General features: G+C 36.0%; 1 protein-coding gene across 12 annotated transcripts in view; it reads left to right on the top strand.

The window, feature by feature from the left end:
- NF1 (neurofibromin 1) overlaps positions 1-13,479 on the top strand; it is a 210,965-nt gene that overhangs the window by 168,877 nt on the left and 28,609 nt on the right. For all 12 annotated transcript variants that reach the window (XM_019750679.2, XM_019750681.2, XM_019750685.2 and 9 more), the window contains 10 exons: positions 1,160-1,592; positions 2,188-2,528; positions 4,899-5,101; positions 8,046-8,239; positions 9,167-9,307; positions 9,466-9,745; positions 10,201-10,415; positions 10,654-10,715; positions 10,860-10,974; positions 11,516-11,617. In XM_019750679.2, coding sequence (XP_019606238.2) covers positions 1,160-1,592; positions 2,188-2,528; positions 4,899-5,101; positions 8,046-8,239; positions 9,167-9,307; positions 9,466-9,745; positions 10,201-10,415; positions 10,654-10,715; positions 10,860-10,974; positions 11,516-11,617 — 2,086 coding nt within the window. The remainder of the gene's footprint in view (positions 1-1,159; positions 1,593-2,187; positions 2,529-4,898; positions 5,102-8,045; positions 8,240-9,166; positions 9,308-9,465; positions 9,746-10,200; positions 10,416-10,653; positions 10,716-10,859; positions 10,975-11,515; positions 11,618-13,479) is intronic.

Here is a 13,479-nt window from a genome sequence, read left to right on the forward strand (position 1 = left end):
TCTTCTAAGTAGCTTTCACTGATTGTCCGGTTTGTGTTGATCTCTCTCTCTCTTCTGAACTTAATTATATTTTCCCCTGCAGTTCCTTTGATAGGTAATTATATACTACCTCATATCTTTTCTTTGATCTTGAAGTAGTTTTATTTCAAAATCATTTAACTTGTCGTATTTTTATCTTATTTCCTCTCAACAATATTAAAAACTCTGAGGTGAGGATAATTTGTCTTAGCGTTCGTTGTAGTAGTACCACATCAGGTATAGAACATTGGGCCAAAATTCATAGAGGTTGTCTTGGTTTGAAATTCTAGTACTGTGTTCTTCAGGGCCTTCTGACGGTCCTTACCTCGACTGCTTACATTGATTAGCATTCTTTTTAGTGTAAGCAGCATATGGCCTAACATGGCTTAATCAAGAAATAGAATTTATTGGCGCTCACAACTGAACAGTCCAGGGATAAATTTGGTCCCAGGAGAGGCTTTATCTAGAACTCAAGTACAATGGACAGGGCCGCAGTTTCTTTCTTCATTTCTCTCCTCCATCGCTTCACTTATTAGGCAGGGTTTTCCCTCATACTCAAGATACAAGCTAACAACTCCCAGGATGGCTCTGAGTTCCCTTGTTTATAAACATCAGGAAAGAAAAGGTCTCAATTTCTAACAGTTTAAGCTACAGTCTCTGAATTGGGCCCCTTTGGCCCTGGTTGTCCTGATTTGAATCATGTGATCACTACTACACCATTCTCTCTGGTCGAGGTGGGATAAATGAATTCACTAAAGCTGTTCATTTCTCTTTAGGGCTCCAGGTGAGTCATTTCCACCCAAACTGTTCACCTGGGAAATTTGGTGGGCCTGGAGGCAACCAACTAATGTCCAATGCCTTCCTCCTTGATTGGCTGTGGGGGACAAGTTTGTTGTTACTGGTGTCGCTCAAAGTTTTTGGAGATTTGTTTCTTCCATTTTACTTCAGCCTTGCTTCTCAGTGTCTAAAGAACAGCTAGTTTAAAAAATGGACCCAGACTTTGTAGAATTGTTTAGTATTATTGTTAGTTTTCTCTAGAAAACTAATCAGAAAATAAAGTATAATAATAAAATAGTAGCATCTGTATATTTAGTCAGAACTCTGTTCAACAAACTGTGTCCTTTTTTGTCATCTTCCTTAGGTTCAAAACTGGTCAAATCAACGGTGATTTGCTAATATACCACGTCTTGCTGACTTTAAAGCCATATTATGCAAAGCCATATGAAATTGTAGTGGACCTTACCCATACGGGGCCTAGCAATCGCTTTAAAACGGACTTTCTCTCCAAGTGGTTCGTCGTTTTTCCCGGATTTGCTTATGACAATGTCTCTGCAGTCTACATCTATAACTGTAACTCCTGGGTCAGGGAGTACACCAAATATCACGAGCGGCTGCTGACTGGCCTCAAAGGCAGCAAAAGGCTCATTTTCATAGACTGTCCTGGGAAACTGGCCGAGCACATAGAGCATGAACAGCAGAAACTCCCCGCCGCCACCTTGGCTTTAGAAGAGGACCTGAAGGTATTCCACAATGCTCTCAAGCTAGCTCACAAAGACACCAAGGTTTCCATTAAAGTAAGTGTCGCTGTGTTAGGTAAATGATTCACTGCCTTTCTTGACTAAACAGACTGCATGCTGACCTTCCTAGGTGTCCCCGTCGTAGTTTATGAAATGTAAAGTAAGTCCAGATGGAGGAAAACTGAGCTTTCCATCTTCATGGAGGTCCTGTGGACGATATGAGAGGTGTACACTTAATTATATTCTAGGTTGGGCTGGAGGCAGGAGAGTGTTATAGAGGGGGCAGTTTGCTCTATGTCAGTCAAATGGTAGGGATGCGTGGAAAGTGGAAATTTTCTAGAGAGAATTCTTCTGGTTATTACATGCGTTTTGCAGAGTGAGGAACATGACCTCTAGGATAAAATCAGTAATTGTCTATAGGATTCTTGACCTGTTTTAAAAACAATTAACTTTTTCCCGATGTTTTCAATCTCTTTTGAGAGCATTTATCACAATAATTATTGAACCCCTTTGAATATGTAATGCCGGTAACTCTTCCTTAAATGGCAAACATAGTATTTTGGTTGGTTGGTTAGTTGGTTGATTTGGGGGGGCCTCTTAAAATTCAACATAATGGAATTTAATTCTTTCCTCCCCTTCTCTCACCATTCAGGTTGGTTCTACTGCTGTTCAAGTAACCTCAGCAGAGCGAACAAAAGTCCTGGGGCAGTCAGTCTTTCTAAATGATATCTATTATGCTTCGGAAATTGAAGAGATCTGCCTAGTGGATGAGAACCAGTTCACCTTAACCATTGCAAACCAGGGCACCCCACTCACCTTCATGCACCAGGAGTGTGATGCCATTGTCCAGTCTATCATCCACATCCGGACGCGCTGGGAGCTGTCGCAGCCCGACTCCATCCCCCAGCACACCAAGATTCGACCAAAAGATGTCCCTGGGACACTGCTCAATATCGCGTTACTTAATTTAGGCAGTTCAGACCCTAGTTTACGGTAGGTTTTTTTTTTTTTTTTTTTTTTTTTTTATTCACTTCAACTTTATTCAGGGGTTGTTGCTTTTAAAATGAGACTACTTAATAAGCTTTTAAAGCAGCCTCTACCCTAATACTGTAAATTGGAAGGCATGCTATCGTGGTTAACCAGCGTGACCTCATGTGGACTATTCCCATGAACTGTGGAATTCAGAATAGGGTGATTCACACTAAACCAATATATGTCCTTTCTCCAGGAAACTTTCATATGAAACAGACAACATAGCGGTTTTGGGGTGTTTTTTTTTTTTTTTTTCCCCAAAAAATATCCTTTTTTTTTTTTTTTTAAGTCTACTCCTAAATTAAGTTTCCCCTCCTCTGAGTCCTCTAATTAAGTTTTCCGGTGTTCAAAAGTCTATCACTATTAAGTTTCCTTGTAGTCAAATTAGATTATCATTGTTTGACAAAGGAAGGCTTAATGTTCAATAACTCAAACAGTAACATTACTGCATACTTTCCATCTATGTGGCTTTAACAAAATTCTTGAAAGAAACCCAGGATAAATAACAATGTCATCTGAGCAGAGTATAATTGGCTCTGTTTAGGCTTAATAATCTGAACACAAATGAGGAAAGAACAGGGCCTGTGGAGTCAGTAGATTTGGTTTAAAGCCAGATCTACTATTATGTATGACTTTAAACAAGGTACTGAAGTTCTCTGAGCTCTAGTTTCCTCCTTTTTAAAATAAAGGTGATAATGCCATCCTTATATACTTAGAAATGTTTAATAAATAGTATGTGTGGTAGTATAGCGTAGCACCTAGCAAATAGTTTGTGCTTAGTAAATAGTATTTCCTCCCAATGTGCCCCGCCCCCACCCCGCCCATGTCTCTTTATCCTCCTTCCCTCTTTTCCTCCTCTCCACTTCATGTTAGGATAATTTTATGTCCCAGGTACCTTGGGATTGTCAAGGTTTTTTACTGATAGAAATTCGTAACTTCAGAAAATCTTCCCTAGGATATAATGTAGCCCAGGTTTTATTAAGTGGGCCTTCTAGCATCCCAGGTTCTCCCTTATTTAAAAGGAAAAACAACAACAGCAACAACAAGATTTCTTTACCTGGATGGCTTTCATGGGGTCTACAAACTCTCAAAAATGATACAAAATTGTGTGTGTGCTTAGCTTTTATTAGTTCAGAGGAGTCTGTGACACCTACCCCCAATTTGAGGAAGCATCAGTTCTTTATAGCTGTTGCAACATACAGAGTAAAATGTCAAAATAGTATAACTCAGAATTCCTAGGAGTTATTTAGAGGTACATAAACTTCGAAACAATAATATTAATATTCTCATTTTAGGAAAATGGAGCTGTAAGCCTGCCTTTAATTTGTAATCCAAAATTCTTCCTATAAGAACGCTAACAATCTTCTAAAAATTATTAGCTTGAATAAACCTATATTTTTCTCTGTGAAATGAAGCAAGCTGACAGCCTCTGCTTTTTGCTGAAGCATGTCATGCCAGAGAAAAAGCCTTTTGGCACACTTAAATTCAGTGGCTCTTTTCTCCCTATATGTCTGTTGCATAAATATATTAGCATGGTGAAAGTTCAGAGGTAAGGAAAACCTGGAATTTACTGAGCAGTCAAAGCATTTCTTTTGCTGGATAGGGGAGAATTTATAAACAGAATTGGATTTTTTTTGAGCTGTCTCCTCAATTGTTTAAATACATTTTCAGATTTATAAGGGGATATTTGGTTCTAATGAAACCTTGCTATATATATTAGGGTGTTTTTTTTGGGGGGGGGGTTGTTGTTGTTTTTAGGAGTTCGTGGAAGAAGAGAGGAGACATAATTATGTTAAAAAAATTTTTATCTCCAGTTTGTAGGATAACTTGTAGCACATCCAGGAAAAAAACCAGTAGATGCTAATTTAAGATTTTAACATTTTAATTTGATGAGGGGCTATTTCATTTCTCCTCTTATAATCCCCATTATAGCTGAATCTAGCAAGAGGAGAACCACAATTTGAGTTTTAGCTTCACTGAAAATATAATGCGCCTTCTTTTTTTTCTTTCTGTTGATCCACCTTAGAACCATAAACCACTCATATTTTATGTCCCGGTGAAATGTCTTTCAGGAAAGCCTCACACTCACCTGCCTTAGAAACTTCACAGTGCCTTTTCTGGTTAGGTCAAGGCTCTCCCTTTAAAAATTCCTAAATGATCAAGGGGAATTTTGGTTTTACCAGAGAATCATCACAACTCTTAATTGATCATAAAAATTTAAAACTAGTTGGTTATGCTTTGTAATAGAATCATAAGTTGTATGTTATGAAAAAAGTTGGAATTATAAAAGAAAATAAGTTTTAAAACAACTTCATTTGTGTTTTCTCCTAGGTCAGCTGCCTATAATCTTCTGTGTGCCTTAACTTGTACCTTTAATTTAAAAATCGAGGGCCAGTTACTAGAGACATCAGGTTTATGTATCCCTGCCAACAACACCCTCTTCATTGTCTCAATTAGTAAGACACTGGCAGCCAATGAGCCACACCTCACCTTAGAATTTTTGGAGGAGTGTATTTCTGGATTTAGCAAATCTAGTAAGTAATGACGATTTTCTTTAATACAAATAATTATTCTAAGAAGATTCAAAGGAAACCCTTTCACTCTTTACCTCTTCTACTTTTTCACCTGTGGTACTCTATAACTGAAGGAACTCGGAAAGAACTTTCTGGCATACCACATTGAGAAAGCCACCAAAATTCTGGCAATGAAAGCAAGGTGGCAAGGTTTTGATACCTTACGTGTCTCTGGACCACTCACAAAGTGGTTTTCTCACTATGTTTCAGTTTAATTAGCTTCAGCATTTCTATTCTTAGAGATTATCCCAAACGAGTCAAGTATCCACATTGTCTCCTTGATTGTAGGGAAATAGTTATTTTCTCTTCATGTTGACTTTGAACTGTGATTTTATTGTTCATGTGCAGTTCCTGGAGAGTGCAGGGGCACATAATACAGGGTCCAGAGTCAACTCCGGACTTGGCTTTAATAAATCTCATGAATTTAACATCCATTCTTTATATCTGTCCATCTTCATGCCCTGTAGTATTATAAATGTTGCTCTTCTCCAGTGTGTTTTCTGACATTTTGTTCTTTTTCCTCTTTCTCTCTCTCTCCATAATACATAAAACTTTTTTTCTGCATTCAAACACATTTCTTGATTTTTCTGTATTAGATAAATGAAAGCTTTGACAATTCATAAAGATCAGCTCACTATACATATATTTTTTTATAACAAAGAATGTAGGAATATAACCCTAAAAAGAAAATGTATAAGACTGATAAAACAAGAAAAGCATAAAGCTTTATTGAGAAATATTAATATAAAGAAAAGTTTGAGTGAATGGATAGGCATACTATGTTCCTGGATGAATAATAATTATTCCCAGATTATTACAAATTGAGTGTAATCCAATCAAAACTCTGTGAGATTTGAGGATTAAGACTGAGGTAGAATTTAAAACGATTATAAATTTTACTTGAAAGTATAGCTAAGAAAATATTCAAAGGAAAGAAAACAGAGACTTGGTATTACAGACATCTGAACACATTACAAGGATACAATAATTAAAACGGGTGTTTAGGAATCAGCAATCAGATCAGTTTAAGAGAAACAGATTGTTAAAGAAGTATCACAAACTAATGGGGGAAATATTAAATCATTTAAGAAATGAGGCTGAGAAACAAATTAAATTGGGTCTTCATCTTCACCACAAACCACAAAATACCAAAATAAGTTCTAGCTATATGTAAGAACTGAATATAAAAACTGGAACCTCTTCTTTAAAAAAAGAAGAGGAAGAGTAATATTTAATTGCTTTCTGGATAATAACTTATGAAGCAAAAAATAATAGATGGAGACAAAGGAAATGGTGAACAGATTTGACTACATAAAACTTCAAAACATTTCTACTTCAAAAAATAAAAGATAAATTTAAAAACTAGGAAACGTGCTTGCAGCAAATATGAAAAAAGGTTAATATCTTTAATCATGAAGATTTGTTAGAGTAATAAAAATGGATCTACAGTAACATATGCAGATCTTGCTAAAAACTTTATTTTAAGTTCACTAAATAAAATCAAAGAAATGTAAACTGAAAAAATAGTAAGATAACATTCAACTGGCAAAGATTATTTTTTTAAAAACAGAGCTGATGATCTGGAATTGTAAACGGGCAATTTTTCTAGAAAGCAGTTTGGACGTGGATATCAAGATCCTTAAGATTTTTTTGGCCTCATAATTCCACTTTTTAGAATTTGTCCTAAGGAATTAATGTTCTAATGTTTATCATAGCATTATTTTTTTATTCAGGTTTCTAAAGTGAGGTATGTCTTATCATCAGTAAAGTGCCAGATCTTAAGTGAACAGTGTGATGAATTTTTGCATGTGACTACATCACAAAACTATCTCCCAGATCAAGATACAGAACATTTCCAGCACCCAGAAGGCGCCTCTCCATCAGTACCATCCCCTTATCAAGAGTAACCCCTATTACGACCTCTATTGCCATAAATTAATTTTGCCTACTTTTGAAATTCACATAACATTATTTATAAATAGCAAAAAATTAGAACATTCTAAAAGTCAAACAATAAAGAACTGATTAAATTGTTGGATCTCCATTGATGGAATAATATGAAGCCATAAAAAATGTTTTGGTACAGAATTTCAGTTTAGGAAGATGAAACAGTTCTGGAGATAGGTGGTGGTGATGGTTAATGCCACTGAACTGTACACTTAAAATGGTAAATTGTATGTTCTGTATATTTACCACAATAAAAAATCTATAGTAACATATGCAGGGGGGGAACTCTAGGTGAAGTATATAAAGGAATGTTTGTATTATTTTTATAGCTTTTTGTTAAGTCTGAAGTTATTTCAAAATAAAAAGTTAAAAATGTTTTTGGAGAATTTTTAATTTGAGTATAATTTTTAGTGAAAAAGATATTCACAACATACTGCATATATAGCATAATCCTAATTTTTGTGGAGGAGTTGGGGTGGGTTACATATGTGCATACACACATAAATATGCAGTATCTCTGCATAGATTTGAAAGCCTGAGGAGAGTTGAGGTGATACACCAATGTGTTAATATTGGTTTCATTTTTGTGGTGAAGCTTTCCTTTGACCAAACTTTCTATAATTACTACATATTCCTTTTACAGTTAGAATAAAACAATAAATTTTTAAACTAGAAGAGACATGAGTAAAAAGGAGAAAAGTGAGGTAAAACTTTTCAAAAATTAGCCTACTAGATTTTAACAGTACTTTGTTCAAGGCTTGTTCTTTTTCTTCACCTCTATCTTCAAGAATGTAATTGCCAAGTCTCTCTTCTCCAGGCCTGATCTAGGTAATAGTCTTTACCTTTTCTCCCCAATCCTTTTATTTTAAAATAATTGAAAACAGTATTATTTAAAATAATCTTTGCTGTAATTTTTGTTGACCATCTATATGCTGCTAATAGTATATTTTTTTCCCAGGTATTGAATTGAAACACCTTTGTTTGGAATACATGACTCCGTGGCTGTCAAATCTAGTCCGTTTCTGTAAGCACAATGATGATGCTAAACGACAGAGAGTCACTGCTATTCTTGATAAGCTGATAACAATGACCATAAATGAGAAACAGATGTACCCATCTATTCAAGCAAAAATATGGGGGAGCCTTGGGCAGGTATTGAGTTTGCTTAAGTGTTTATCGTCTACTGCCTTTGTGCAGATATTTATCTGGTGCCCACTTGATGCCAAGCAGTGTGTTAGCCACTTGGGACATAGCTGCAGAAAAGACAGTCCCCTCTTTCATAAAGCATATAGACACCCACCCAATTCTTGATCTATTTCAAACTTGTAAATGTCTCAGAGCCAAAGAAAAACCAGTTATTTTAGCACTCTTCTCCATGGCATAATTATATAGAATTTAACTATTAAAATCGATGTTGTTTCTACTAAATAATGCTTTATATTGTATTCTAGTAGCCTACACACCACGGGTGTCAATAAATGTTTCTTAATGATAGTATTTAGGACGCCTGCTTTCATTTATAGTTCTAGCATAAGAGCACCAATATTAACATTACAGAATATCATGTGACATTTTATTTTTTGATCTGACAAGACTTATGCATATCACTTCTTCAAAGTAATCACTTAAGGAAGCAATACCTTTACTCAAACAATGCTGCAAATCCTCCAAATAATTTTAAATGACCTTGGAGCCAGTTTTAGAAGCCCTACAAAACATCTCAGTACTTGATGTCATTTCCTATATTTTAAAATCATTATATTTTATATTGATCATACATTACTGACTTAGCAGAGCACAGAGATGTTTTGCAAGTGGATAAAAATGATACAGAGGGAGAGATTTAAAATTTTTGAATACCAGTTTCTTAATCTCTGAAGGAATTGAATGAATATCCTCATCCTTTTCTGGACATTTTATGATAAACTGTGTTTACTGACAGGTCTCTAAATAAAACCTAGTATTTTGGAGGCCTCGGGGAAACGAGAATTTTCATTTCGGGGCTGCTCCTTGAAATATTTTTCAATTAAAAATAAGTTCCTAGAGTGGCTAAACAGTTATTTTTCCTTCTTCCACTAGATTACAGATCTCCTTGATGTTGTGCTAGACAGTTTCATCAAAACCAGTGCAACGGGTGGCTTGGGATCAATAAAAGCAGAGGTGATGGCCGATACTGCTGTGGCTCTGGCTTCTGGAAACGTGAAATTGGTTTCGAGCAAGGTAATCCCTTTTCCTGTGCCTTCGGGGCCATGGCAGTATATGTTTGTATCAGGAGGTCTTTTGTGTTTGTAACTAATCGTTTTAAAGTTACACTGAAAGTTTTCTTGTGATAAAACCTTTTGTTAGCCCCATGTTTTTTCACTTCTGCTTCTTTACAGGTTATTGGGAGGATGTGCAAAATAATTGACAAGACGTGCTTATCTCCAACTCCTACCTTAGAGCAACATCTTATGTGGGACGATATTGCTATTCTAGCACGCTACATGCTGATGCTGTCCTTCAACAACTCCCTCGATGTGGCAGCTCATCTCCCCTACCTCTTCCACGTCGTTACTTTCTTGGTGGCCACAGGGCCACTCTCCCTTAGAGCTTCCACACATGGACTGGTCATCAATATTATTCACTCTCTCTGTACTTGTTCACAGCTTCATTTTAGTGGTAAGTGCCAGGAAAGTCATTTGTGTCTCACCAGTTCCTTCCTCCATTTTACATCCCCTGATTGCTGTCAATTATCTTATTGTTTATTATGGGACCTTAACACCACGCTGCTGATGGAAGCTGCTAAGGCAAAAACAGTAAATGCCTTCCGTGCCATATCAAGCCATAGCAAAGATTGTCTGTGCATATTTGTCATGTAGACTCTTGTAGTTATCACACCAGCTAAAGACGCAGCACCAATGGACAGTGTTGCATTGCTGGCACGAATTTGTAGATAAAGTGGCGCCGAAGCAATGAGCATTAAGATCATGTATCTAGAGGGTTGGTTGAAGGAGCATGGTTATGTAATTTTGATGTGGTATTCAAATTTTCTACATTCAAAAGGAAACGTGACACTTGAGAATTGAAAAAGTAATGTCTTTAAAGTCTTTTCTTGTTCCTTTTTCTTTTTACAGAGGAGACCAAGCAAGTTTTGAGACTCAGTTTGACAGAGTTCTCATTACCTAAATTTTACTTGCTGTTTGGCATCAGCAAAGTCAAGTCAGCTGCTGTCATTGCCTTTCGCTCCAGTTACCGGGACAGGTCATTCTCTCCCGGCTCCTACGAGAGGGAGACTTTCGCTTTGACATCCCTGGAGACAGTCACAGAGGCTTTGTTGGAGATCATGGAGGTATAAAAGCCAAGATGATAAGGAACTGAGATTATTTTTTAAAGCTACTTATACTATATAGAAGAAATACTGGCTTATTTTGCTGTTTTGCACTTAGTGCTTCAATAAAAACACTTCCATAGAATATGTTTATTAGTAACATATGCATTATTTATTTAATGACATCACAGTAAACATTAGCTCAATGTTTCCTCAAGCACAGATGTACGTAAATATATTCAGAATATCCTTTTTTTAGGCATGTATGAGAGATATTCCAACATGCAAGTGGCTGGACCAGTGGACAGAACTAGCTCAAAGGTATGTCCCAAATGAAATAGAAGTTGTAAAAGTATCTGTATTGTTGAAAAGAAAGATAATACGGCATAATCAATATTTTAATTAATTGCTTATCGTATATAAACATAGAGGTTTTCATAAGCTCTTTTTATCTTTTATTTGCAGATTTGCGTTCCAGTATAATCCATCCCTGCAACCAAGAGCTCTTGTTGTTTTCGGCTGTATTAGCAAACGAGTATCTCACGGGCAGATAAAGCAGATTATCCGCATTCTTAGCAAGGTACCTCCCCTTCCCTCTTCCCTAATATTTGTGGTTCCCAAGTTGTAAAGCATATCTTGCATTTTTCTAAAGGACATGAAATTTGAATTTAATAAGATGTTTCATATGTTGCTTATTTTTAAACCTTTAAAAAATAGGTTTTGATTGTTTTCTTCATTGTAATTCTTTGAAGTGAAGAAACATTCTTCAAAAAAGGTGTCTTAAAAAGAAAAATAAGTATTGTCTCTTTTGCTAAGAAGGTACTCTTAATATTTTATCAGTTTTCGAAGACTTTATATGGTAAAACTATGGTCTTATATAAAATTATGTAATTTGTAATAACTATAATAATTCCCGATTTATAGTAGAATGTAATATAGAAATAGTAAAAAATAAAAACCCAAGTGTGCATTGAGCTAGCTACCAAGATCACCATAGCATTGTAAATAATTCTATCACTTATTAAATAAGAAATTGTTCCTGAGCAGATTCTGAGATTCAGGTTAGGCATTAATGTTTTATTTCAATGAAAGTAAAATAAAGACTTCTGTTTCCCCAAAAGGCGCTTGAGAGTTGCTTAAAAGGACCTGATACTTACAACAGTCAAGTTCTGATAGAAGCTACAGTGATAGCCCTAACTAAATTACAGCCGCTTCTTAATAAGGTAATGACCGTATAGAAAATGAGTGCATTTGTTTTGGGTACTGGTGTTAAATGTTATTTTATTTTCTTTCAAAGGGTTCAGGAAGTAAGGTGGATTGGGAAGAAGTTATAAAGAAAAAGCTATAGTTAAAGTAGAACTTCTTGCCTTGAAATTTAGTTATTTGAAATATTTACATTAGAGGAAGAATAAGGCTGGAGAGTATGTTCCCAAATGCTTGTTTTTTGTCTCAGCAGCGCTAAAGGAAAGATAGGTATATATTTTTAATTCTTTTAGCCAATAAGTATTAATTGAGCATCTGCTATGTGTCAAGTACTGTTTTAGGTGATAGAGAGATAGTACTGAACAAAGCCAATAAAGTTCCCTGCCCTCATGGAGCTTACATTCTGGGGTGAGTGTGGGAGTGGAGTGTGGATAGATAGATAATAAACCAAATAAGTAAAATAAATAGTATGTTAGTTTGTGATCATTATTGTGGAGAAATATACAGCGGGGTTAAGTATATCTGATCATCAGAAGAGTTGGGTGCTCAGTGAAGATGATATTTAAATGATGTGGCCACTGTTTTAGGATGGACTGAGCTCATCTCAACTTTGGGACCTCAAGCAAGTCATTTAACACATGGCCGTCATGCTTCCATGTTGATAGAATGAGTAAACTAAACTAGATAATGGCATGTTATTATCTTTCAGCTCTAAAGTTTTAGAATTCTATGAATTGAGTACCAAGATATGCCAGACTTGAGAGAGATTACAGAGAAATAAATATTTGTTCTTGGTATTGAGTTACATGTTCTGCAAGCATTCTAATCCTAACGTGTATAAAATGGTTCTCTCATCTTCATTTTATAAGTAAAAATGAGGCTCAAAAGGGCTAAGTAACTTGCCCAAAGTCACATACCTAATGAAAGAAAAAACCATGATTCTAATCCAAGGCTGTCCATGTATTTTCCCATATACCACACTGCTAAATAAGCATTCCCAAAAGTAAATTTTTTTAACTCAGAGCAGCAAGAGGTTCTTACCTCTGGTAAGAGTGACAAGAAAGGGTAGAGTCTGAACTAAAGATAAAGAGATAGGTAGGATTTGGTGTAGAGAAAGGACGTACAGCAGTAGGAATGTACAAGAATGTGGGGACAATGGTGGCATAGTGGGTAGACCATTCTAGTTGTTATGGAGAAACTAACGGTTCAGGAGAATAGTGAGAGGGAAGGTTATAGAGATTGGATAGAATTAATCTAACATTCAACATTCTTCAGAAAAGAGTTTGGAAATGTACCCGTATGTTTTCAAGCAGACAGGTAATATGACAAAAGCAGGACTTAGAAGGGTCATTTCCAGTGGTAGTGTGCAGAGTAGATTGGAGCAGAGAGAAACTGGAGGCAAAACTGGAATCCACATTTAGAATAAAGAAGGTTATCATCATTGGCCATAAGAGATAGTTTGGAAGAATCAACCACATTCGGTGACTGGATTTTGGAATCCAAGTGTGGGGAGAAATGAGAGATGCTTAGGTTCTCAGTGTAGCTAACAGTGTCTACCATGTTTCCCCAAAAATAAGACCTAGCTGGACAATCAGCTCTAATGCATCTTTTGGAGCAAAAAATTAATACAATAAGACCGGTCTAATATAATATAATATAATACCAGGTTTATATTAATTTTTGCTCCAAAAAAGGCATTAGAGCTGATTGTCCAGCTAGGTTTTATTTTTGGGGAAACACAGTAGTTACATACATGGGATAGATAAAGAGCTTACCCATAGATTTACCTTCCCCAGGAGAGGAAACATGCATAATTTGAGGGATAACATGCATTGTTTATACTGCAGTGTGCTTTGATGAGGCTTGTTGTGGTTCATCTTAC

This window comes from Rhinolophus sinicus, linkage group LG15 (genome assembly GCF_036562045.2).
Source record: "Rhinolophus sinicus isolate RSC01 linkage group LG15, ASM3656204v1, whole genome shotgun sequence".
Classification (NCBI taxonomy): Eukaryota; Metazoa; Chordata; class Mammalia; order Chiroptera; family Rhinolophidae; genus Rhinolophus; species Rhinolophus sinicus.